This window comes from Euwallacea similis, chromosome 4 (genome assembly GCF_039881205.1).
Source record: "Euwallacea similis isolate ESF13 chromosome 4, ESF131.1, whole genome shotgun sequence".
In the NCBI taxonomy this organism is placed as follows: Eukaryota; Metazoa; Arthropoda; class Insecta; order Coleoptera; family Curculionidae; genus Euwallacea; species Euwallacea similis.
Window position 1 is genome coordinate 1,303,649 of NC_089612.1, and position 24,375 is coordinate 1,328,023.

The following is a 24,375-nucleotide window of genomic DNA, read 5'->3' on the forward strand; positions in this document are numbered from 1 at the left end:
AATTCCGCATCAAGCGCAAAAATGTAAAATTTTCTCGTAATTTACGAATTTTCGTCTGACTTGTACTCGAATTTGCTGGCTTCCACACAGGATTCCATTACTCCCCAGGTAAATAATCGCTAATTCTACACGCTGATAAGATAAATTTTATGATAAACACTTTTTCAAAGTCCTCATTATCAAAAGATAGACGACAGGTTGTTGAAAACAAAACAAAGTCTGCGTCGGCGCCCCACGCTCCTCCACAGACCAACTTCTGTTGTAAACGTAGTCGCGATTAAAGGCCCGTTAGGTGCGCAATGCCGTGTACGTACAACCACCGGGTTATCTGCGACTTTTCGTGAACTTTCAAACTTTTCAAAGTGCGAGAGTTTTCCGCAAATCTTGACCGAAACCGTTTTTCCTGTGATCGTCATGTGTTCAGCTTTGGTGTGGCTTTTGCTGTGGATTTCCGGCATTACAGGTGAGTCAACGCGATAGAACGTAAACAATGGTGAACATAACCTACCTGGGAACCCACCGAAGAACCACTTTCGATTATTATTTTGCTCGGTAGAATTAGGTTCACGCGAAATAGTTCGTTAAATATCAAAAAATATAAATGGAGTTTTACGTGTGAAAGGTGTCGACAAAAAAAAAACCGGAAAATACGATTTTTTTTGGACACTGGGTACTGGACGCATGTAGTAATGCATCCGCAAGATCGTTTTACGGCTTCAAATGCCCGGCGAATTTGGCGAATTCGCTGCGTATCCCGGGATTAATGGATCTCCGTAAATTTTTAGGGACGAACGAACGGTTTTATGGGAAATTTTTATTTTTTTCACGCTTTAAAATTGCACAATAAACCTCCCAATTAAAATGGTAGTACCAGCAATTTAGCAGGAAGTTATTACTCAGAAAATTCCTGCACGAATGGGCTCAAGAAGGAAGTACTGAAAATTATGGCAGTTTGCGGAAATGTAATTAAGAGCAAGCCAACACCAAAGAATTATTGTTATTATCAGCTAATAAAATCGTTTAGAAATGTTTTATAGGCATGAGAAGGGATCTAAATGAATGAGAAATAGCAACCACAATATTGTTGTGAAAGAGAGAACTAATGACGCCAGCTCAAAACCGAGGGGATTATCATAAAATTGGAAACCATTCGTACATACATACAATGCTAACTTTAGAGCTTATTAATGACTGGGAATTAAATCATTGTTATTGGGTATCAGTGATCAGTTACTCCCATTCCTCTAAAATTAATTATTTTCATGTTTCACACCAAAAGACATTTAGAGAAGTTGAGCCAATAGTTAATGCAAGCACATTAGTCACACTAGTTACCTCCTAAAAGTATGTTGCACCACTGAGCAGGTAAAAACGCAATCAGAGCTTATTTACTATGTTCCCTAAATTAGTTTAAAACTTTTGACATTCTAAAGTATCAGTAATTTGCGGATTCACTGCTCTTGGCAAACAACATTCTATTCCAAGACAATTTGTATGTAATGAGATCTCATTTTTCAATCTGGTCCCATCTACTAGAAACGTGTCTTGCCTCCTAGTATCTAAGCCAATCTTAGACCTTCTGTTTAGTTTTTCAGGACCATCAGAAAACGATTCCATGTAGCTTATTGGGTCTGTTCACAGAACATGAAGCTTTAAGTTTTTTCATCTACGTTTTCATTTTATTTTCTGATTCAACTATTAGGAGATTCATGGCTTCTCGAACCGTTTACATCAGTCTTCACCAAGATGTTTTGAATCGTCTAACAAACCTAGAACTTTCACGGTTCCGAGTGGGCAGTCTCGTTAACGAATCATTTATTTCGGGAAATTGCAGGTCTATTACTTGAATGTGGAATCTAACCAAAATTTTACATTTTTCGCGCATGTAAATGTAAAAAATTCCATTTTTTTCGATTAAGTGGATTCTGTATTATCCCTGGAAAATTCATATATGAAGACCAACAATCTTGGTTAAGCTGTTAACAACGTTTTCTTCAAAATACCGTTTCAAAATTGCAAAATAGATTAAATAATAGATATCCTTATATCTTGAACGCATGAATTTGATGAAACTTAACCAGGGAAGATCCCATGAAAATTCCTATGTTACCTCTTGAAAAGTAAAATTTTTGGAAGTTTGCAAAGAATTACAGAAAGGGATCTCTATAATATTTTCTTATTTGAGGAAGAAAATTGAAATCTCTCTCTTAGTTTAGCATATTTACTCGGAAGATGTAAATTTTCGAAAGGAAAACCATGGAGAATATGGAAATTACTTCACATGAAATACCGAAAATTCCCTGAACGATAATACACGTTTTCTATAATACTCCAAAATAAGCATCTTTGATATATTTGAAAGATTGATGGTTAATCAATCCTTCGCGAAAGTTTTTCTTCGTGAGGAAATTTGACGGTCAACTAAAAATAGTTGAAGAATATGCATCTAAGACTACAAATTTAGGAACTTTCTACCATGAAAATCCTGCGCGCGCTGTCACATTAGGCCTTTTGCAAATTTTCAGTTTCAATGAAAATTTCATTCACTTCCTGTTCGAAACTAAAATTCAAGTATTTAATTATTGAGTAACACTGACAAATATTTTGTCGCCATAAAATTCCTGTCGGTGTACGAGTCAAAAATTCCACAGCATTTGGTTCATGGAATTATCCTTTGAATATAATTCATGCATCGAAAATTCTAAACAATTTTGGATCAATGTGGTTTCATTAAATTTAGAAAAATCACTGTTGGACTATGCGTTCTCAAGCCTCTTTAATCAAAAGTTGCATATTGCTCTGTCTAAAATTAATCGACAATTTTCAATCCACTCGTTATATTACATTATTATTAGGATAATTGTTCTCGTTTTTCAAACTTTCCTATGTATCTCAGAAGATTTGTATGTTATTTATTCATGATTAAATTTGCTGAGGATATAAATTTATTCCCAAATTGAAACACGCTATCATTAACTATTCCTGGAGAAATCTACATTACCTCCTTCCAGGGAAAGATTTTCAAGATTTCAAAGGATAAGTGAAAGTTTCTATCAGTGCGAAATGCCCTTTTAGAAAAAAAAATCAGAATTAATTCAGGTTTGAAGAGAAAAAAATCTGGGGGGAATTTAACGAACTCCAACAGCGTATCGAGAAAATACATAATTATTTTTCTCGAGGGTAAAAAATTAGTAAAGGTTAACAATTGAGTTAATAATAGGCAAATTTCCATTTGGAAATAGATATTTTGAGAAGTTTTAAGTGCCTATAATTTCCTAAAAATATCCTAAAATTGGTTAAAAACTTGCATATGTAAATGTATCTGAGAATTTGCCGAAAAATTTGAATTAATTTTTTGAACTGCTTCTTTTCACGATAGTATTTCTTCTCATAGGAACCCTAGAAACTTCACATGAGAATTAGACACCATTAAAATTAAATTTACAACACTTCTCTCAAATGCTCATTTAAAATCATCAAGCAAATTAATAATTTGCTGGTGTATAAATCTCGGCAACATGAAGAGATATTAAAACTTCGTTAGGGGGGCTCATAATCATAAAGTTCGTCGAGACAATTCTTTGAATGGGTAAATTTTGGAGCCACATTCCTTTATGAGTTCCAGAGATTTCGAAGGTCAAATAGTGGAAAAAGTCGGCTAAACAGCTAGCTAAACTTCTGAGCTAACAATTATAATTCGATAAGTCAACACTTTAATAACGTGAAAACTAACAATAAACACATGCATAAACCAATCAATAAGAGGGTCATAAAGCGACTTATTGACAGAAATATGGCTCACTCAAGAAGAATTAAATCCCATTTAAGATGTTTAGAAAGAAGTTTTTTATGTCGCAAGAGAGCATTCTTTGAGCGAATTAAATGAAATAATAATCCATTGACATGAAAGTTATAATTTCAAACATCTGCTAAAGTTAACTGTTATCTGAGACTGCAAATTGTTTCCACGAATCTATGAAATTATCAGTCATTTGTCCAGTGACTATTCAGGACAATTTTCTTTATCCAGAACAATTGAATGGTATTTAGATTTATGTATTTTTAATTTATCCAGAAAGATGGAAGCTCGTTGAATGTGTCTCACATTCCTAAGATTATTTATAACTTAATTTCTTATGCAATCTCTTAAGTAAGCCTCAATGCATTACTAAACCAGAGTGTAGCAAAAACCCAGCTCTCTCTCTGCTCATCAAAAATACACATACAGTCTAGGCCGATATAACACGATTACATAGAAAACCGAGCATTTTAAAGGTTAATTTTCCCATGTAATTTCAGTCCCGATGTAAATTTAACTGAAACAGGTGGCACTTACATACCAGGAAATAAACTTGTAATGCAGCCGAAACGTGCCCTTTTAAAAGGCTGGGGGCACCGAAGTGTAATTGACAAGTTGCTTGAGTCATAACGTCTTGATGGTTAAAATATGAGCAAAGAGATGGGTCTTAGGTTCGTCATTACACAGTAATAAGGAAGACATATGTGGAATTAAATTTAAGAGATTTGGAGAACCTCTAAAAAATTCAGAGCTGTAAAGCAAAAACACTGTGTCAGTTAGGATTAGTTTTAACTCGCTGGGGCATGAGAAAATATGTTGATTTTCCCGAGCTTTCCAGACTTTTTTTTATGCAATTCTCAAGTGTAGAGAATTCCATTAGTCCAGAACTTAATTGCCATGAAGCACGAAGACAGTTTGCGACCCCTTCATGTTCATTAAGATGATTTAATTTCCGTTTGGAGCGTTTTGTATGCAAGGAAGTATTGCTCTGATGAGCAGAGCTGATTGACATTCAGGCTGTTGCCAGGATTCGGACTTTTTTATTGGGGAATATATAAACCGAATTAAGAACGCTCATCTTATTGGAGGGTGAAACTTTCGTAAACTGAAAAATTTCAGTTAGGTGCGGTTTATTATGGAATATGGATTTCTTGTACACTGATTGTCGGGCCCGTTTAGATCCAAGTAGTTAAATAGGAGCTTCGCTCCTCCTTTGATAAAGGTACATCTCAACTGCCTTTTTGCATTTCTCATTCAAACCCTCTGAAAAGGCGCTGTTACTTTTTTATACAGATATTTTTTAAAATAAAATCCTACACAATTTAGCATCATCTCGGATTCCGAACTCACCATTTGTTTCTAAATTCCGTTTCCTATTTTAATGAGTGAGATTACCTTGCGTGAAATCGAATAGGTACCTCTAATGGCCACAAATAGCCCAGTTATTACAGATTTCGTATTAGTCTGGCTGTAAATTGCTTCCTAATGCGCCGCTGATAATAAATTATTGCTAGATATGTGTTTGGGTTACGTTGGAAATCATTATTTTTGCACCTTTAAATTGCTTCATAAATCCATTTCTTCTTGAGAAGTTTAAGCTACTCGTATCCTGAATTTACTCTAAAGTGGCACGTGATATCCTGGAGAAATTCTTCTGAGTGTCTATAATCCTAATAACTCTTTTCTGAAAATACTTTTTGTTCTCTGCAATGCGAGATTTTTGGCTCTGGAAAACTGTACCTTCGTTTTTATTAAGACTTTTTTTACCTTTAATACCGAAGCCATAACTTTCCAGAGGCTGGAGATAAATGTAAGTATCAGTTAAATCACGCAAGGATGCTAAGTTTGATGGGAGATTTGTCTCACAAAAATAACTGGAAGTAAAATTTGGATCCAAATGTCCATTTTTTGTTAACTACTATACCATAGGATACATCTTTAATAAATTTAATTGATATGTCACATAACATTGAAAAGTTATGAATTTTTAAATACGCTAATATTTCAGGTCATTATGGAATATCTGGTTACGGCGCGCGCCACTGTTTGAAGTTTAATAATATTGGACTTTTTTTTAACTTAAGATAATACTAGGAACTGTGCTAGTAAATTTCATTGGCGTCGCATAAACTTTTCAAAAGTAATAAATTTCTAAGTGTTCCCTTGTGCAATTTGTTTTACAAAGTGTCAGTCGTAACCTGATATTTCATTGTTGTACGCCACTGTTTTATGTTTGGTACATTTTTTTTTAATAAATGCATTATTCAAACTGTGGTGAATTTCGTTGGCGTAAGACAAAGTATTTGAAAAATACATTTATCATCTCAAAGGAATTTTTATTAAAATTTCTCACACAGCTCAACAGGTAATGTCAGCTGAAAAACACCACTGGGACTACCTTCATAATTAATGACCCGTTAGGCAATATTACTACGGCTCAATTTAAAAAACAAAAAACGACAAAATACATTGCGTTGAAATCCCTATGGCGCATGCTAAAAAAACATCCCGTATATGTTTTACAATTTTATATTTATGAATAAGGGCATCCTTTAAAGTAATATCTTGTCGGATCTTTTTTGTAAAGATTTTCAAACATGAATCTTGGATTCGCCGTCGCTGCTGTCAATTTATTTTTACGGGTCTAAAACTAATGTAAAGTGAAATGAAATAAAGTATGGTTATTCAGATGGGATGTTGATGCCTGATAACTCATTTGAAGTCCTGGATCTTTGAAAATACAACATAATTCTCCTCACTTTTTTAGGTACTTCCAAATTCACGAAAACAGGTATCAGAGTGACTCGTTATCTCAAAAACTAAGAGTTAATAACGCAATTTAGGCAGACGGAATTTCCTATATGTATATTTTAATGTTTTCAAATCCAATCAAAAATAATACTTTCATACCAAATACCCACTAAAACTATTCCTGCGAGTCTCTTCTTGCATACATTTCTTTGATTGTCTATTTCATTATCTTGTCGGATAAAGTTTTTGACACCACCTTGAAAGCATTAACATTTTAAATTCAATTTGGCGCTAGGACTGTTCTGAGCTAACCCTGTTAAATTACTGGAAACAATTATTACCCGCTAACTTCTAAATCCAACAAGAACTTTCCTCAAGTCCAATTAAAGCAAACATTGTTCCCGACACGAGTTTACGTTCAAAAAGAAGAACTGTCGAAAAATTAGTCTGCAAGTTCTCACAGAAAAACCAAAAGAGGACAATCGATAAATGAAGTTTCAGAAGATCTGTAATATAAGGGATGCGGAATAAAACACCCTTAAGACACCCTGGCCTGTCTCGCTCGTATCAAGTTACGTTGATACGTATTGAAAGACAGGCTTTGTTGTTTTTTCGATCCCTTCAAGCTCAAGGGAGAAAGCTTTAATTTAGTATGTAGGGACGGTAGATTTATTCTTTCATAAACTAATATAAAATTAAATCCGGCTTTAGAGTTAAAGCATTTACTCATCAACCCTGGAAAATGTTTTTCCCATGTGGAAAGCCATAGCGGAACTCGGGAGTGTCCATTATTATGTTTTGCAACTACCAAAGTTTCCTGTTGAATCCGCATTCTGCCATAAGAGGTTAAATATTATCCATTTACCTTAAACAAGTGTTACTCCCGTTACGGAGTTTCGACCAGTCCTGAGGTTAATGTCGAGTACTATGAAAACCCTCTCAAATTTCCAAAAATAATTAAAGAGTATTAGAATTGCGAGAAACATGAAAGAGCGGATTAGGCAACTTGCAGAGAGCCATGAAAGCATTCCGACCACAATATGTGCATTATTTGTCCCATTTCAACCAACATACTTCGCTGGCAAACAGCGCAGCTGCCACTACATTTATGTGTGCTTGTTAGGAGTTCATAATAATTTTAAAACTTGTGTGTACTATAGAGCTTTGATACTGGTTCTCTTTGAAGTCTTTACCCACTTCAGGGCATATGTGCAAGTGGCAAAAATTTGAGGATAAATCGTAGAAATTAACCCAGAGAAAGAAAGTTGGTAATTCAGTCATGTCGTATTAATTCCTGTGGGTTCTTTGTACCGAAGCCCATATCACATTTCTTTAGTACCAACTTTTTTTTATTTCGAGCTCTCCTAAATTGCTTACAGCTCACAAATTCCATAAAATATAAGACGTAGGTATTGAATGTAGTTTGGGGGCATATTGAATGTACCAGTAACATGTAATACGATATCGTCGAGGAATTTTATTGTCCGGAAAACGACCAAATAAAAGTTTGGCTTCTAACCGATATTGGATCAATGTCTAGACAGTTTGAAAGCGTAGAGTTGGCACATTTGAAAATGAATGATTTGGACTAAAACAAACTTCTTTGTATTTAATTCCTCTTCGCCTTCAATAATTTACTATTTCTGTGCCTTATTCATAACTCACATCAGTTCATATCACAAATTAAGAGTCACTGTCCGCTCGACAAGAGATACAATCTATCAGCAGCTGACCGGCCCTTCCAGGTTTTAATTAAACTCCTCCATCTTGATGACTAATGCCTGGTGCATCTGTCTTGCATCCAGATTGCCGTTATGATATCCAGACTTCATCTCATCCCAGTTTACATACTAATTTGTCTACTGGAATGAGTGAGTAGTTACAGGAATAGGTGGGTCAAATTCTACTTGTGCGAGCTTGTCATAAAGAGGAAATGGGAAAATTTGTATGTTTTGAATGGGGTATGATATGGAAAAGAAATTCACTGAAGCTGCAGGATTTAGGGTTGTGTTTAAAGGGGAAAGTTGTTAGTTGAGACAAGCGACAAACAGTGGCGGCGATGTCAAGATATTAAGACTTAAAGGTAGAAGAAAGATAAGGACAAACTCAATAGTCCTTATTTTTTAAAAACGGATCACTTGGTATAGAAGTGAGTAATGCCACTGATTTGTTTAGCGATCGAGAGTCAATTCAGTCTCGTAAGTCTACATTTAAGAAATTAAAAATTCCTCTGACTTAGAAAGAACACAACTGCATAAATTCAATATCATGAGACTAATTTTGAAAAGTTGATAATTCTCTTAGAAAACAATTTACGTCTCTGATTCATTTACAGACTGAAAGTTCCAATGTCCCTTTGCGAATTCGAAAATTATGAATTTATGACATCCAGCATTAGCGCAGTAACGTATGAGACTATGAGTGCAAGAGGAAAAAACAGCATAAATTCAATTTTATAAATCTAGATTTAAAAAATTGAGAACTGTTGAAAACACACGACAACACCGAACTTTGCCAATGCAATTTACCATATACGAATTGTTCTTGAACGAACAAATTTTTACTAAAATTAAGCTGCAAACAGTGGCGTGCTTTACTAGATATTTTAAAATGTACTTGCGACATTACACCTTACTTAAAAAATTATATTCTTCGAGTAATGAACGATATGCCAATGAAATTCATTACAGATGTAGTGTGTTAGTACTAAGTTCAAAATCAATTTGCCATCGGTCTTGTTAGAAGAATGTCATAAAAATTTCATATTCTTCCTTTGTTTGAGAAGCTTTCACACTTATTTTCAACCTCTAGAAATCTGATGAAAGCTCCTGGTAGTTAAACATGAGTCAATAAAATCCTAATTAAGACAACTGAGTAGTTTTCCAGGGCAAAAATTCTCGGATTGCGAATTCCTTGAACTGAATTATCACGCGTTTTTCAAATTTAAAGGTAAGAGTTCTACAAAATGTCTCGTATTGTTCCATTATGAATTTGGAATTCTGTACTCGTAAATGAAAAAGAATTAATTAATTAAAGAACTTAGAAGTGCAGTGAAGATTTTCAATCTAAGCCACAAACATATGCACATATGTACATATATACGAGTACATATGTGATTTATGTATATGTATGTGTGAGATATATTTCGTTATACAGGGTGATCGGAAATAATATTGAGAAATTTTGAGAGATGATTCTAGAGATTAAAATAATGAAAAAGTTCTTATCAACATTCACTAAAAATTGCTTTTTGAAGGGTCTAGAACCCATTGAAGAGGAAACTTTGAAGATGGTTTTTTTCGTAACATTTTCGAAACGATTTATGCTAAAATTATGAAACTCGGTATACTGTAATAAGTTGTATTAGGATTATAATCAGTAATATATTTGAAATTTGTGCCGATGCCGACCGATAAGGTTCCACCCGTAATCTTATTTTCTTTATGAACTGCAAGTTTGGCGGTAGCCTTATATGATTGCTGGGACAGCATTATGACAATTGATACTCTGCTTATATTTCTTTTAACCCAACACCTTTGTTGTTTTTTAGTCAGTCGTAATAAAGCTTTGATCCCATAAACTTGGTTTTTGTTAAAACACTTACAACGAAATCGTACGAAGGACTTTGATTTAACAAGTTGGAATGAGAAAACTTTTTTTGTGTTAATAATTGCAGATTTTATTCAGGGGAATTACATACAAGGAGTCTCCTACATAAATGTTGCCTTCACTTTTTTGTTTGTGACATTGTTTAGTTTTTAAAATCAAGTTATGAAATCTTAAGTGTTTTTAGATAAAAATGGTCTTCTTATTTAATCTTGTTAGGACAGGCCGTTTTCCAAACAAGTTAGTTTTTAAAAACCGATGCACTATTACATGGATATCGATATGCATCTTATTAAACATAGTAGGCGTCCTTGTAATACAAATATTTTTCATTAACCAGTAATAACAAGACTAATATTATTAAGAATTTATCACTTAGTCATATCAAATGTTGAAAATGGCCTCCGTTCATCTCAATGCATCCTCTAATTTTTTGCTTCATAGATTTCGACGTCCATGTAATCGTGCATCGGTTTATAAAAACCTCATTTTTGTAGAAAACGGTATATTCTAACAAGATGAAATAAGAGGACCTTTTTTACTTAAAAATATTTGAAATTCAGTAATTTAAGTTCAAAAATTAAGAAATGTCTCAAACAAAAAAGTTGGGGCAACATTTATGTAGGACACCTCCTATGTGTGACGCCTTGGATTAAAATTTGCTATTATTAGCATAAAAAAGTTTTCTCATTTCAATTTATTACAGTATACCAAATTTCATCATTTTTAACCCAAGCTGTTTTGAAAAAATTGCGAAAAAAACATCTTCAGAGTTCCCCCTTTAAGGGGTTCTAGCCCCTTTAAGAAGCGATGTTTTGAATATATGTATAAGAACTTTTATTATTATTTTCATCTCTAGAATCAGCTCCCAAAATATTTCAACGTTACTTCCGGTTGTATATAATATACAGGGTACTCACCAGCAATGGAATAATCGAAAACTGGCGATACTACACGTCAAATGGTGACAATTGGAGAAAATATGCCTCATCCGAAAGTTGATAGTTTCGAATATACAGGGTATTGAAAGTTAAAATTTTAATTAATTTTTTTGCAATTATTCTGAAAATATCTAGGTTAGACGATTGAAAATTTCTAAAATTATGTTATTTAGGCCATACATATACTATATCTATATGTATACTTCGTATATGTGTATGTACATGTATACCCATATATCTATATCCAGGAATTATTATCAGAGGCGCATGAGGAACAGTTTACAGCTAGATTAATTTGAAATCTGTAATAACGGGCTATTTATGATCATTAGAGGCACCTATTTGATTTCATGCAGAGTAATCCTATTCGTTAATACAGTAAAGAGATTTTAGGGTCAGAAGACGAATTAGGAATATAAGGAGACTGCCTCAGTTTAAAGTTACAATTAAAATGCTAAACTTATTGCACTAAATACGCTTAAATAATAAAGCCGTCAATGCTGCTTCACTCATAGTGCCAAAACACATACAGGCTCTTTGACATAATTCAGAAGCCCTTCGTGTAATCTTTGCCTTCTTTTAAAATAATACGGAAGCAACCACTCTAGAAAGATAACAGAGACACTTATAGAGACCAGATGGCTTATGGAACCCAATCCCTTCTTTATAACGCAGCTTACGTCCTTATGAACCCAATAATAGTTTCCGTCTTCCTATAGCCCCAATTGTTTCGTAATATGTAAATAATTCCATGTGACGATGCACTGCAACATGACCAGAACTGATTATGTTGATCGTTTCTTGCGTATTAAAAACTGTTAACAGGAAGAATCTACGGTTTTTACTTAAAACAGAATCGTATTACGCTTTTAATGGATTTGAAATGTGAGAATTGTTTAACTGATTTATTGCCGAAAAATGAAATCTTTCTGTAGTAGAAAAAGAGGGAGCACTCATAAAGATAATATGTGAGAAATAATGGCAACGCCTCGCGTTTCTATTTTCACAAAATATGCGATGTAATTGGCTGATGCCGGGCGGTGACGCGAATCTGCGATTAAAACTAATGCAGTGTTGCCAATACATTATTTTGTTGTGTGGGATTTCGGTACATTATTCAAATGTATCAACCTCCGAAGCTAACAATATAATGTGGATGGCCAGCTTAGGGGTCCTCGGCCGGGAAGCTTTGCCAGGCGACATCAACGAATGACCAGAATTTCTGGAAGATAAAGTGCTTAAAATTTGTCTGGATTTGCAATGAATGTTCAATCTTTCAGGATTAGGCTTGTAATTGGTCAAAGGAACTTATCATGGTTTCGAGATTTGAGGGCAATAATTGAAACAATCTATCAGCCCTTATTTCCAGGGCAAGAATCAGGTAGGCAAAAACTAAGAATTTTTTTTTGGGAAATAATGAACGACTCGGCTATAAACCCTTAGAGATCCGAACTTTATAGCGCCTCGTAACTTTGTTCCCTGGAAACAAATTGGACAAAGTTTTAATGTAACTAAGTATCAATCACTTGGCCACCATCTTGGGGACTAAACTCTTTCCAAATGCTCTATCAAAGTTGTTAGACCTCCACTTAGAGGGTTCCTTTATTCCTAAACTGCGAAACTCGTTCGTCCATAAAACCGCTTAATTTTGTGATGGAACGATTAGATGAGATTGAGTCTCTGGTAAAGTGATGAAAAAGGTCAATAACCAATAATAAATAGTGTGAGGAAAATCTATTAAATTTTCTGCTACAGATTTTGAGAAAATCATACGAATTTTGATTCGATCTAAGCTGCCCTACGGATCCAATTCAACCTTCTTAATAAGCCCTAAGGGCAAAATCATTACTCGTCCGAATAAGCTCCGTTGGATTAATATAAGTTGAAGTTTCTGGAAAGTTTCTTTCTGCTACATTGGAAACGAATACGAATGAGAGATCCATTTTTAATTACGCAGAGTTTGCTCTTTCATTTTTCATTTCCTCAGTGGACAGATTGGATGATATCCAGACCTTCTTTTAACTGCAATAATTGTTCACATAATTACTCAAGAACATCTAATCTAAAATTGCAGTGTTAATAAAACTCAAGTTTTATTAATGACAGCGAAACGTGCTCTATATCGTCCTTTTAACATTTCTCTATTAGATTAATGAGAGCCAAATCAGAGGCGAGGAAGTTTGCCAGTTTAAACTTGTTTGAATGCCATTGAAATTTATCTCGTAAATTTTCCCCGTATTAGCATTCGATTTATTGATTCGAGAATAAAGAGCTGAGTAAATTGCTTTACGACGAAAATCTCGGATTGCAGATTTCCGAGTTAACTTGTAGCTTTTATTCCGTTTATAATGGCCAAGTTAGAGGATTTTTACTGCATTTCCGGGGAATTTAACCTGGATATGGAGAAATTGGCTATTGGAGTTAAGTACCTTTAAATCACATTTTAAAGCTAAGAGATTTCATTGCCGATTGCTCTAATGCATTTGAGATATCGATGGATTAAAATAATCGAATTTTTCTCTAACGTGGACTGTGTTTCCATATCAAATAAATTGTTCTTTCAGTGAAAAAAACTCTAAAAATTTTAAATAAAATCTTTTACGAACGTCTATGTAGTCTCTAGAGTACCATATGTAACGTAACTTTGCCGTTTTACGATTTTGTTTTATTTTTCCTTTCTATCCAGTCTAAAAACTCTGCACAGCACTCAATCACTATCTAAATGTAAACCATTTTCAAATATTCTTGGAAATAAAGATAACTTTTATATTCGTAGTTTTCTAGGTTGTTTAGCAAAATGACAGATTCTTAGAAACCCTATCTGAAAAATTTTCTCTGCCACCGTAATGCCTTAGTTTTTTTAGCTTTTGTCTGGTTTGAAAGACGTTGAAATTATAATTGTTTTTAAGGCAAATTAGTTGCGTCACGATTTCGTTTAGCAGAGTTAAAAATTCTTAGAGAAATTGTCTGAAATGGTTTTTCACCATCACATTTTCAATTCTTCCTCAGATATGAATTACGTAGAAATTATTATTAAAATGTGTTAGTAAAAATCAGTGTTCTCAGTTTGGAAACACTCTGTAACTTTTTTTAAATGTAGAAAAAACAAAAATCACCACCAAACATGTATTTATCCCCTATGATATTGCGAAAGAAGTTATTTTTCGAAATAATTCTAGAAGAAAACGGACTTTCAGAATCTTTTTTGATCATGAGGCGTTTCAGAAATGTGCTCACCCAAGAATGAAAAATTTGCCGTTTCGACTATTTTTCTGAGCTGTTTATTAAAATGAAAATGACAAAGATAATTACACCTGAATGTGCACATATCAAGATAAATAACCTTTCACTCACTGACAGCACTAAATTCCTAGTGATTCTTATGGATACGTTTTTAAATTGGTCTTTTCAAATCAAGATTTTTAGTGACAATCTTAATCGAATAATATAGTGCTTCGAAACTTATACCCAGAAAATTTTGAAACTACAGTTAGATGCTGTATAACTTTTTGAAGATCAAGCTATTCGTACAAGGCTAAAAACATCTTTGAAATTCAAAAACGTATACTGAAAGTAATTTATAAAAATCTCACCAATTCAGTCCTGCAAAGGTGTTTTTAGATCGAATGGCGTGCTGACTGTATGGTTTGTATATTTGTGAGATGATAATGTTTATATGTAATCAAAAAAATAACTTAAACACAGACAAATAATGCAGACTTCACAATACAGAATTTGTTCTTTCAAATTAACTGTTTCGAAACATTTATTAATTTTATCATAAAGAGACCGCAGCACATGAGGTTAAAATCATGTAACGAATTAACAATAACCTTAAAGGCTCGGACCGTTGAACAGTGGTTTAATAGAAAGCTGAAAAAACTAATCCAGATGTTTTTAACGCAATTTCATTTTATGTTTATTGTTAATCTAATTGAAAATTAAGAAATAAACCAAACTAAATTACGTGTTACATTGGTCCAGTCTGTTACAACTAACTCCAACTAATTCGTGTCTACTCTGGAAATGAGACTTCAATATAACTGTTCTATAATGATTTTGCTTTTAAGGATACTGCTCAGCTTTCATATTTTTCATCATATGTGGTTTCATTAAGACTTCAGCTGACGGGGAGCTCTATTGGTAAAACTTCTTTGTGTGTTTCGATTCGAAAGCATAACATTCTGAAGTTTCTTAGATTGGCTAATTGGTTTCTTAAAAGACCTATTATACATACGATCAATCCGTTTCATTTCGAATAATAGAGTGCAACTTGGTTATGGTTAATACCATTTTCAGTATAAAAACGCACAAATTCTCGATAAGAAATCTGTGGTTCATTGTCAGAAAGTAGAAATTTGGGGAGTACAAAACATGCAGGACTCCGATAGTTGTTCTGGATGTCACACATAGGAATGATTTCGAACCAACTTGTATAAGAATCCATAATTATTTACATCTTTCTCTCAAATGGTCTAGCCAAAATCATATCTGTTATTGCCCATGTAGAGAATGTCATACTCATACGGTTCTCATAGAAAGAAAATCGATCTCGTGGTAAATAATTTTTTTCTCTGTGTCTTTCTGAGAATGAACAAATTTCAGAATTTTGGACGAAGTCTCGTCTCTCAGTGTTTCACTTTTCAAAATATTATTGATAGTGTAGGTACAGTTCATCTATTGTTAGTTGTTATTCCATATTTTACTAAAATCATATAATTAATTAAGTTTATTAAGTGTTTGACGATTTTCACTAAACAATTCATAAAAATGTGGTGTAAGAGCTGGTGATGCGAAAGATTGAAATTTTAATCTTTTTGAGGTATGGAGGTCGCAAAAGAACTTACGAAGAGGTGTGTTTCATATTTAATGATAAATATCCTGACTGGCCTATTAATAGAAGTGTAGTTTGTCCGATTAACAACATATTTCTAGAAACTGGAAGTGTAAAAGCTATTCTAAAATGTTGAAGACCTCGAACAGCAACTGGTGGAGATAAGGGACTAGACATTCTTTTATTTATCGATAAAACCCCATACAATCTACTAGCGAACTTGCTGAAGAATTTGATGTATCTGCAAAATCAGTAAGCAATCTTTTAAATCGAGAAAAGTTTCATCCATACAAAATTTGCCTTACCCAAGAGTTGACGCCTGAATATTTTGATCGCAGGATGGAATTTTGTGAATTGATGCACGAAAAAGACATTCAGCATAATAGGTTCTTTTCTAGAATTTCATTTTCGGATGAAGCAACGTTTTTCTGAAATGGACCCATTCATCGACATAATGGTTCTTGCTAGTCTACAGACCATGCTTATTGAATGCAGATTCCGCATCTACAACATCCGTAAAACCTCATTGTATGAATGGGTATAATTGGCCACCAGTTCATCGATCCATTTTTCATAAAGGAGAATTTAAACAACGCATCATACTTGCACTTATTGCAAAGCGAAATAGTTTCACCAACCGCCGCAATTTTTCCCGAAACAAATGCAGAACAGGACAATATTTAATTCCAACGAAGTGGTGCGCCACCACGCTATATTATGGCTGAAAGGGAGTATTTTAATGAGATTTTTCCTAGGAGATGAATCGGTAGAAGACGCGCAATAGAATGGCCACCATAATCTCCAGATCTTACGCTCCTCGATTTTTTTTCTGTGGAGTCACTTAAAAAATTCCGTTTATAAAAATAGACCGCAAAATTTCGATGATTTACATCTTAGAATTCAAATAGAACTAAAATGAGTAACAGAAGCAACAGTGAATAATTGCATAAAAGAGTTTGAGGAACTGCTAAGTCATTGCCAAATTGTTATTGGAGCCCAATTTTAGCATTTATTATAAGAATTTTGATTTTGTTTCATGTAATAGTGAGTTACCGTATTTTGTATCTAATAATTTTATTTTTTCAGGAAACTGTAGATCCAATTTTAGTTCAGGTTAATAGTATACTGTTGCATCGCTAATTGAATTACTTTTCATTTGATATACTACAATGACTACCTTTCCATTTGAAAATAAAAAGTTAGTAGAGGTAGGTGGATAGGAGTGAAAACTTTGAACATCGAAAATAATGCATTAAATGCCTTTTTTTTTAAATAAAACTATACATGTTTCAACATTTTAAAAAAATATCAGGTTTATGAAAATTATAAACGTGTTGCGATAATTTTACAAACGTTGTATATACTTTCGGGGCACAAATAGGCTTACACTCGTACAAATAAATTTATAACAAAAACTTGAATACCTTTATGCAATAATATCTTTGTTTACTGCATAAAATATTTTGAAATGTTTATTAAATGATATGGAATGTTTTTAAAGTTCAATTTTTAAATATACGTTAATTGTTTTGACCAATGTATTTGAGAAAGGGAGAAACCAAACCGTCATAAGCAACAGTGCAGATGCACAACCAATTTATATAATGTAGATTAGCAAAATAGAGAGTGGCGAGATCGGATATTGCTTACTAATAGATCGAAATTCTGGCAATTTTGTCTGAAAGATAAGTTACTAGAAACTTAGCCCTTATCTCAACTTTTCCAAGGCTTTGGTAGTCGATAATCCTACCAGTAGTAACTTACAACCCAGCTCGATTAAATCTATTAAACCATCTGATTAAAGAAGTTACATCGGCTATTTAAATTTGAAAATGACCGAACTCGTTAACGTTCCTCCTTAGGGGTAATTAAATTGTTTTCATTACTCGCCTCAGCAATTAAACTGATCCAAAGTTAGAGGCGAGTTGGGCATCCCTCCTATTTTGATTATTCCGCGCATATAACTCAAATGACGATTTTAATTAATTCTTTGTCTAAATGTCGGTTTTAATGAATAATAAATCGTAAAACCCTTGGAATTACTAACGGCACAGCGTTCGTAAAGAGCCTTTGCGACCTCCAAACTTTTTATTTATGTCTCACAGATTACGAGTACAAACAGATGAGGTTGTAAATAGTAGGGAAACAATGAGTTTTATCACTCTGGAGAGAGTAGTTATAAAAAAATGTTTCAAAATCATTTATTCAAATAAGGGAACGTTTAGACGCAGCAGTTTTCGCCATTGGTAAACAGGGGAAGTATCTATGTTTTAGTTTAAAATTTGAACAAAATCAACTCCAGTTCAGGTTTTCGCCAATTCGACAGAATTAACTTTTCTGTACCCCACAAAACAGTATTTGTAATACACGTCAAAGGGTGAAATAATTAGAAAGCTTTGATGAGACTCATTTGAATCATTCATCATCAATATGGATTAGGTCAACAGGCCAATTCCAAATAAACGAGGAAAAGCCGTTATAATTACCGGGAGGAAGGAAACAATCAATTAGACCAATAAAATTAATTGTTTACAGTGGGTATTTTTCCCAAAACAGCTGTCAACATTTGTCCGGCTAATTTTATTCATATCGGCTTAGTTGAGTGTTGAGCCATTTACCTCTTTCGTGATAGGCCTCTCCATATTATGTTTTGTCCCATTTAATACTTCAATCTGAAACTGTTTATTATTGCGGTAAAAATAGCTCCTATAAAAATTTCAAGTGCTTGATGGATGACATCTAAACATAATAAAACCTTCTATTAGAGGCGTAATTTGAACGAAGGTCTGACAGATGCCTTCCGTGATCCACAGGCAGCTTTCGTTGCTTTGGTTTTTACACTTCAGTAATTTGGAGAGGTAATTTATATAACACACAGTTAGTGGATAAACTCAGGACGTCAGTGGAAAATCCACTGGGAAAAGTCAGAGGATCAACAGAAAGGATTAATTAGAGCTTTCAGAGTAAAATAATCAAAACTGTTGCTGATCTGCATAAGAAATTTCATGGTCTGATTTCTTGTCCAGATTTTGCTTGACCATTAGCAAAATTTATATGATTTTCAATGATGTCGAGAAGCCAACCAAAACAGTAATCTAATAAAAAAAAGGTGTATCAAAGAGCTCACAACAATTTTCCGCCGCTTTTACTGCCAATTCCGGGAAAATGTATCCAATACAGGACAGACGTTAAACAGTTTCAAAGTGGAAACAACTTTTCCATATAATTACTAACAACTTTGATTATTTATACGAGCAATTTTACACAGCTACTAAACTCTAACGTGTAATTGGCAAAATTTCAATATTTCTTAGTACTCTCAGGACTCAAGAAGACTGCCAACATGCCCTTAAAGGAAAACTACTTTGCTGCACTTTGATACTCTTAATTACATATTTCCCCTAACGAGATTTGGAAAATTATCTTTCGCCAGAATCAACTTTTGATGTACTCAAGAAGCAGCAGTTATGCTCGGAATAACTTAAACTTCTTGTTGCGGTTTAAAACGTTGGCCATGTAAGAAGGAGACCTGCCATACTTTGCTCGGCTTAACTTCAAAACAAGTTACCGAACTATCCAAAAGGAGTTCACATGTGTATCCATCGTTATGCTACTTAAACTAGGTGTTTTGTACATTAATAAAACTCATGGGCATTTCAATTTGGAATTTAAACAAACTTCCCGAACTCATTGAAATAAATCTCAATAATTTTAAGCAAAACCTCTTCCAACTTTTAGTATTAAGAAGTTTTAGGATGGTATGCAAGCAATAATCAAAATGGCAGACATTCTCTCGGAATTATAAAGTCGAGTGGCAAAATCTGTTTAATTATCTTTCAAGGCAACTAAGTTTCCTAATTTTCGGTTTTCAACAAGAGGATTTAAGCAGTGGTTGGATGTGGGCAGAAATAGGGAGTGTTTTGCGTTGAAATTTTTGCCTTCAAATTGTTTCCTTTTCGTCGAATTACAGTCCCTGTACCATCAATATTTACATTTCAATGTCATCAAAATTAAAGTCGCGTACCTCAGCGTATGAATACAAACACAAGAGAGGGTCCCTTATCCCTAGCAATTTCCCTGGAAGATCAGTTCTTATTTAAATTCAAATTCCCACTTTCTCTTCCATATGTTTCACAATTTAAAAGGAGATTCTAAGGTAATTTTAATAACAAACAGCCAACACGTGTCGAGTGTTTATGGTTTTCTTTGTTGGGGCTAAAATATGCTACTGATTGTTGGGGCGGACGACAATGGCTGTTTGAATAATTTAAAATGTCGGGGGAGGGCCAAGAGTCATTAGTTCAGAGGTGAAAACGCTGCTTAATTGTTTCTTTTAATTGTTAAAATTTTTTGGTTATAATTACCTACTGAAGGGTCCTCAATTTGCAATGTTTTTATTAATTAAACTCTAGTGTGCATACCTCAACCTTCAGTGTGCTCCAGACATTAACATATAGTCTTAATAACGAGGGTCATCTAATTTGTTTTATTAGGGTCACATGGGTAGTCTCTAAAGTGCTTTAATGTTTTACACAGAATATGAAAGTTTTCTTTGAACGCTCAGGCCATAAGTCAATTTTTGTTCCAAAAGGAAAAGAGTATAGATGCGCTATTCGAATCCTATTACTAAATATGTAGCTCTGGAAATTTTCGGCCGGAAAAGTTGAGGCGTGACTTTTGAAATACGAACGAACTTTTTAAAATTCTGTATTTACTGCTTTAATATTCAAAGCTCGAGTTGGCAAAGAATCTGTGTTTCCCTCGTAAAAAATAGGTTTAATAACACCAGCAGAGCGCATTCGACGTAATTTACTCCAAATTTTTCAATAAAATACTGAATGTAGAGCTTTAAAAGCTCATTCTGCTTTAAAACTTTAAAAATATTTCAACACAATGTCGATGCAAAATTGGGAGGATTTAAGAGTAAATATTTCACGAAAATAACCAGTAAACCGGAAAGTGGTGAGGGGGATTTTACAAATGTTACTGAGCTTAAATGAAAATCTCCGATTCAATTTCTTGAAATCTCTAATATGAAAGAAACAAGTAGCAAATCCAGGACCGAGCCTTGTGTAAACTGAATGATAATCTAAAATAAAGAAAATTCAAAATACACTGCAGAAATATTACCGCCTTCTTTAAGCTTATGAAACATTGAAATTTTACAGCACTCGTGGGAATGACTTCTTTATTTTACAGCATTTTCCAGAGAATTTCTCACTCGCAAGATTTTTTTTATTCTACAAAAATTCCTGTAGACTGATGTTGCATATTTCTAGTAATTAAGAGAGGTAGTGGACGTTTTGTTACAGTTTTACTACTATTAAGAGTTTACAGGATTTGTTGAAATAATTCTAAGCTTTCGCAGCTTGTCCAAGGAAGTTCTAGCTAACAAGAGATTTTTTAAAGAAATTTCTAATTTGTAAAAATTTTTCCTCACGGGAAAAATCCTCCTCAAAATTTGCTTCTAAGAGCTCTTAGATGTTTTTGGTAATAAAATAAACATGTTCGATATTTTTGGGACAAATATTATATTTTTGAAAATTTCGGAGAATATTTTTTTCATAAAACTATCTAACCAAACATGAACAAACCTAAACTTTGTACACCAAAAAAGTCAATGTTAACTTTCCATCAAGCCTGAAACTATTTGAATATATTTAATCAAGTCAAGGCATTGCTATTGAAAAGTTAGGTACTTCCTCTTCTTCATCGCCGTTGTAGATATTTTATCGCAATCATATGTATAGATTAACTCCAATACTCCTTATGGAACCATAAAGAAATGATTTGATTCAGCGAAAAGAATTCTGGCAATTTTCCTTGGCCATGACACCCACGCCTCTTCTTTTCAGTTCACTCCCCAGCTCTTACGTCGAAGTTCCCAAATTCAAGAAGGAATTCCATTTATTTAGTCCACCCTACATGTCGACGGTTGAATATTTTAAGGACTTTTTCGAACACGAGGTCTCTAAGACGAGTCTTGTTGGCAATTTCTTTTATGCCCTTCTTCTATATAGCATCTACATGCCCTTTAATGAAAATGCAATATTTATGCCGCAATACAGAACCTATGAATATTGCAACATACGGTTCAAGTTTGTGGTTTATTTGTTTATGAACTCGCTAGAAATTTGCGAAAATTGCTTATGGAAATTTAATCAAAAACCGGACAAAGTTGATTGATGCTTTTAAATCTGTTTAGACATGTTACACGGGCAAACAAACACAATGTTTCTGAGAGAGTGGGAAAGTGATGCTCGATCACGTTTTCGCTTTTGCAGAAATCCGTTTGTTTACAAATACTTTAGAATTTCAAACTTTAGGTTTTAGCAGGTGTTATACGTGCTTTCCGATTAGACATTCAACAATATTGGTAAGAGGATCTGTGTGTGGGGGCAAATCCGCATTTTCTCCCAATTACCGCTCGAAAATTTCCAAAAATTCTCAGCTCCAGTGTTAATGAGAAAGAAAATTAAAGCAGAACAAAATAATTTTAAGAGGAGAAAACGTGTTAATCCTCCAACAAGATTTAGATTACCTTTGGGAACGGTATCGCGTAATTTATAGCACACGGCTATGGTTTCTGGCATAACGAATATTTATTAAGGTATTTCTGGATAGCATAAGACCAAATAAGACCCGAGAGAGACGAAGATGCGGAACGGTTGTATTATACGAATAGGAGTCAACATTCTGGGGCGGCAATAATAAATGGCACAAATACAACCCCTAATATACACCGAGTCGGGACATATTTTTTACTTGGCAACTCCGGGGAGATGAATCTTCCATGCCAAAAAATAATAAATTATTCAAATTGGCATTCTTAATTTAACAGAATCAGCGGTTTTTCTTCATCATAGTTGATTTCCCTGTAATTTCTATGCACCTTAAAATAATAATATACTCTAAATGTGAAGTGTCTTGTCCTGAATAATTCAAATAGACATCTACAGGAAAATACTTTCAGCAAACATTTAAAAACTAATACCCCTTGGGTAGCAAGTTTGTGTGAGGGTTGTTGGCGTTGTGGCAAGTTATCGATCTCTTTAGCCTTGAGTTCATTGAAATGTCTGGTTTTACATAATATCACAAGTCAAGCTTATGCTGACTATTCAATATTTCGGTTATAAATAAGTCATGAATTGCCCCTTAGATAAAGTTAAATAACCTGAACATTCTTTAAACGTTTTTCAATTGGATCCCGAATATTTCGTATCAGGATTTGTTGCCGAGTTGTTTGTCAGTAGTTGATTTAAATGCAACGTATTCTTTTTCAACAGTGTTAGTTTCGGCGTCCTTTTCTTTGCTATTGTTTGGTCTTTATTTTCCGTTAGTTTACTTCCTAACATTTATCGCAATCCACTCCCCTAACTCCTTAAAACTTGTTCAGGTTGGTTCAATAAAATGTTCAGGCTTTTCACCTTGCTGCACTTTTTCTCCTCGTTGACTTTATTTGTAATCCATCTGGTTTTCGGCTATTATAGTTGAAATAAATTGTTGTTCGCCACTTTTGTATTTATTATCGCTGGCTCTTCCGGTACCGAGGCAAACTATGCTTAAAATAAATTTCCATAGATAAATATAGTTCAACCAGTTCAGAAACGGCGAAATTTCTATACCTCTAAATTTAAGCTTCTTATTGTTTTTTTTCCAAACTAATGTGTTCTTTTAAGAACCTTTCACATAGAATAAAAATTCGACTTTCTGATTTCAAACGTCATTGACTGGAAGCCTGGAGTGTTCCAGGGCTCGCAGACCGAAAAAAAACAGTTAAAGAAGATCAACAAGAGATATCCTTTTTCGAGTGGAGTGATTCCTTTTTTTACCTTTCACAAGTTGATGTTTGTTTATCAACCTTTAAACGAAATCAAACTGACTTTAATTTCGTTTAAACGGCTGAGAGGAAACGAAATTTTCCGAGCTACAGGGCAAATCCCTTGGAAATTTTAATTCGGTACGTGTAGCGTTATGTTGGGCTATCTGCTCCAAAACCCTCAATCATGAGGTATAATACAAAGCTCAAAAAAGCTTTGAAAAATAGAGCTTAGATACTAAAGCTGGGTTTATTAGCTGTGTCAGGGATTTAAGCGGTTTCAGTATATATTTTTCCGAAAACAAATAATAGAGGAAATCCGAGGAAAACATAATAATTCATCACCTCAAAATGCCCATGTATCAAAAGAGCTATTATACATCTGACAGTTCTTTTAAGCAACAAGGACTTCAAAGCCAACATTATGCATTATTCTTGTCAAGGCTCAATTTTGAGGACCTAATGGACCGTAGTGGACGAATATATCCCTTAAACATCTTATTCTTAAGAGTTCTTTAATATTTTCCAAACTGCGAGAAAGAGGAGTTTAAAAGGTGATTTTTTCAGCTAACATGTTCTGTGCAGCTCCCACTACAGGTCTTTGAGGTTTTTTTGCCGCACCGCA

General features: G+C 34.0%; 1 protein-coding gene across 5 annotated transcripts in view; it reads left to right on the plus strand.

Moving 5' to 3' along the window:
• Positions 1-255: 255 nt before the first annotated feature.
• Fas2 (fasciclin 2) overlaps positions 256-24,375 on the plus strand; it is a 90,633-nt gene continuing 66,513 nt past the window's right edge. For 3 of the 5 annotated variants that reach the window (XM_066388945.1, XM_066388946.1, XM_066388949.1), the window contains exon 1: positions 256-463. In XM_066388945.1, coding sequence (XP_066245042.1) covers positions 415-463 — 49 coding nt within the window. In that variant the 5' untranslated portion in view covers positions 256-414. Of the gene's footprint in view, positions 484-24,375 lie in introns of all 5 variants that reach the window. The other 2 variants (XM_066388948.1, XM_066388947.1) reach the window with 2 other exon arrangements.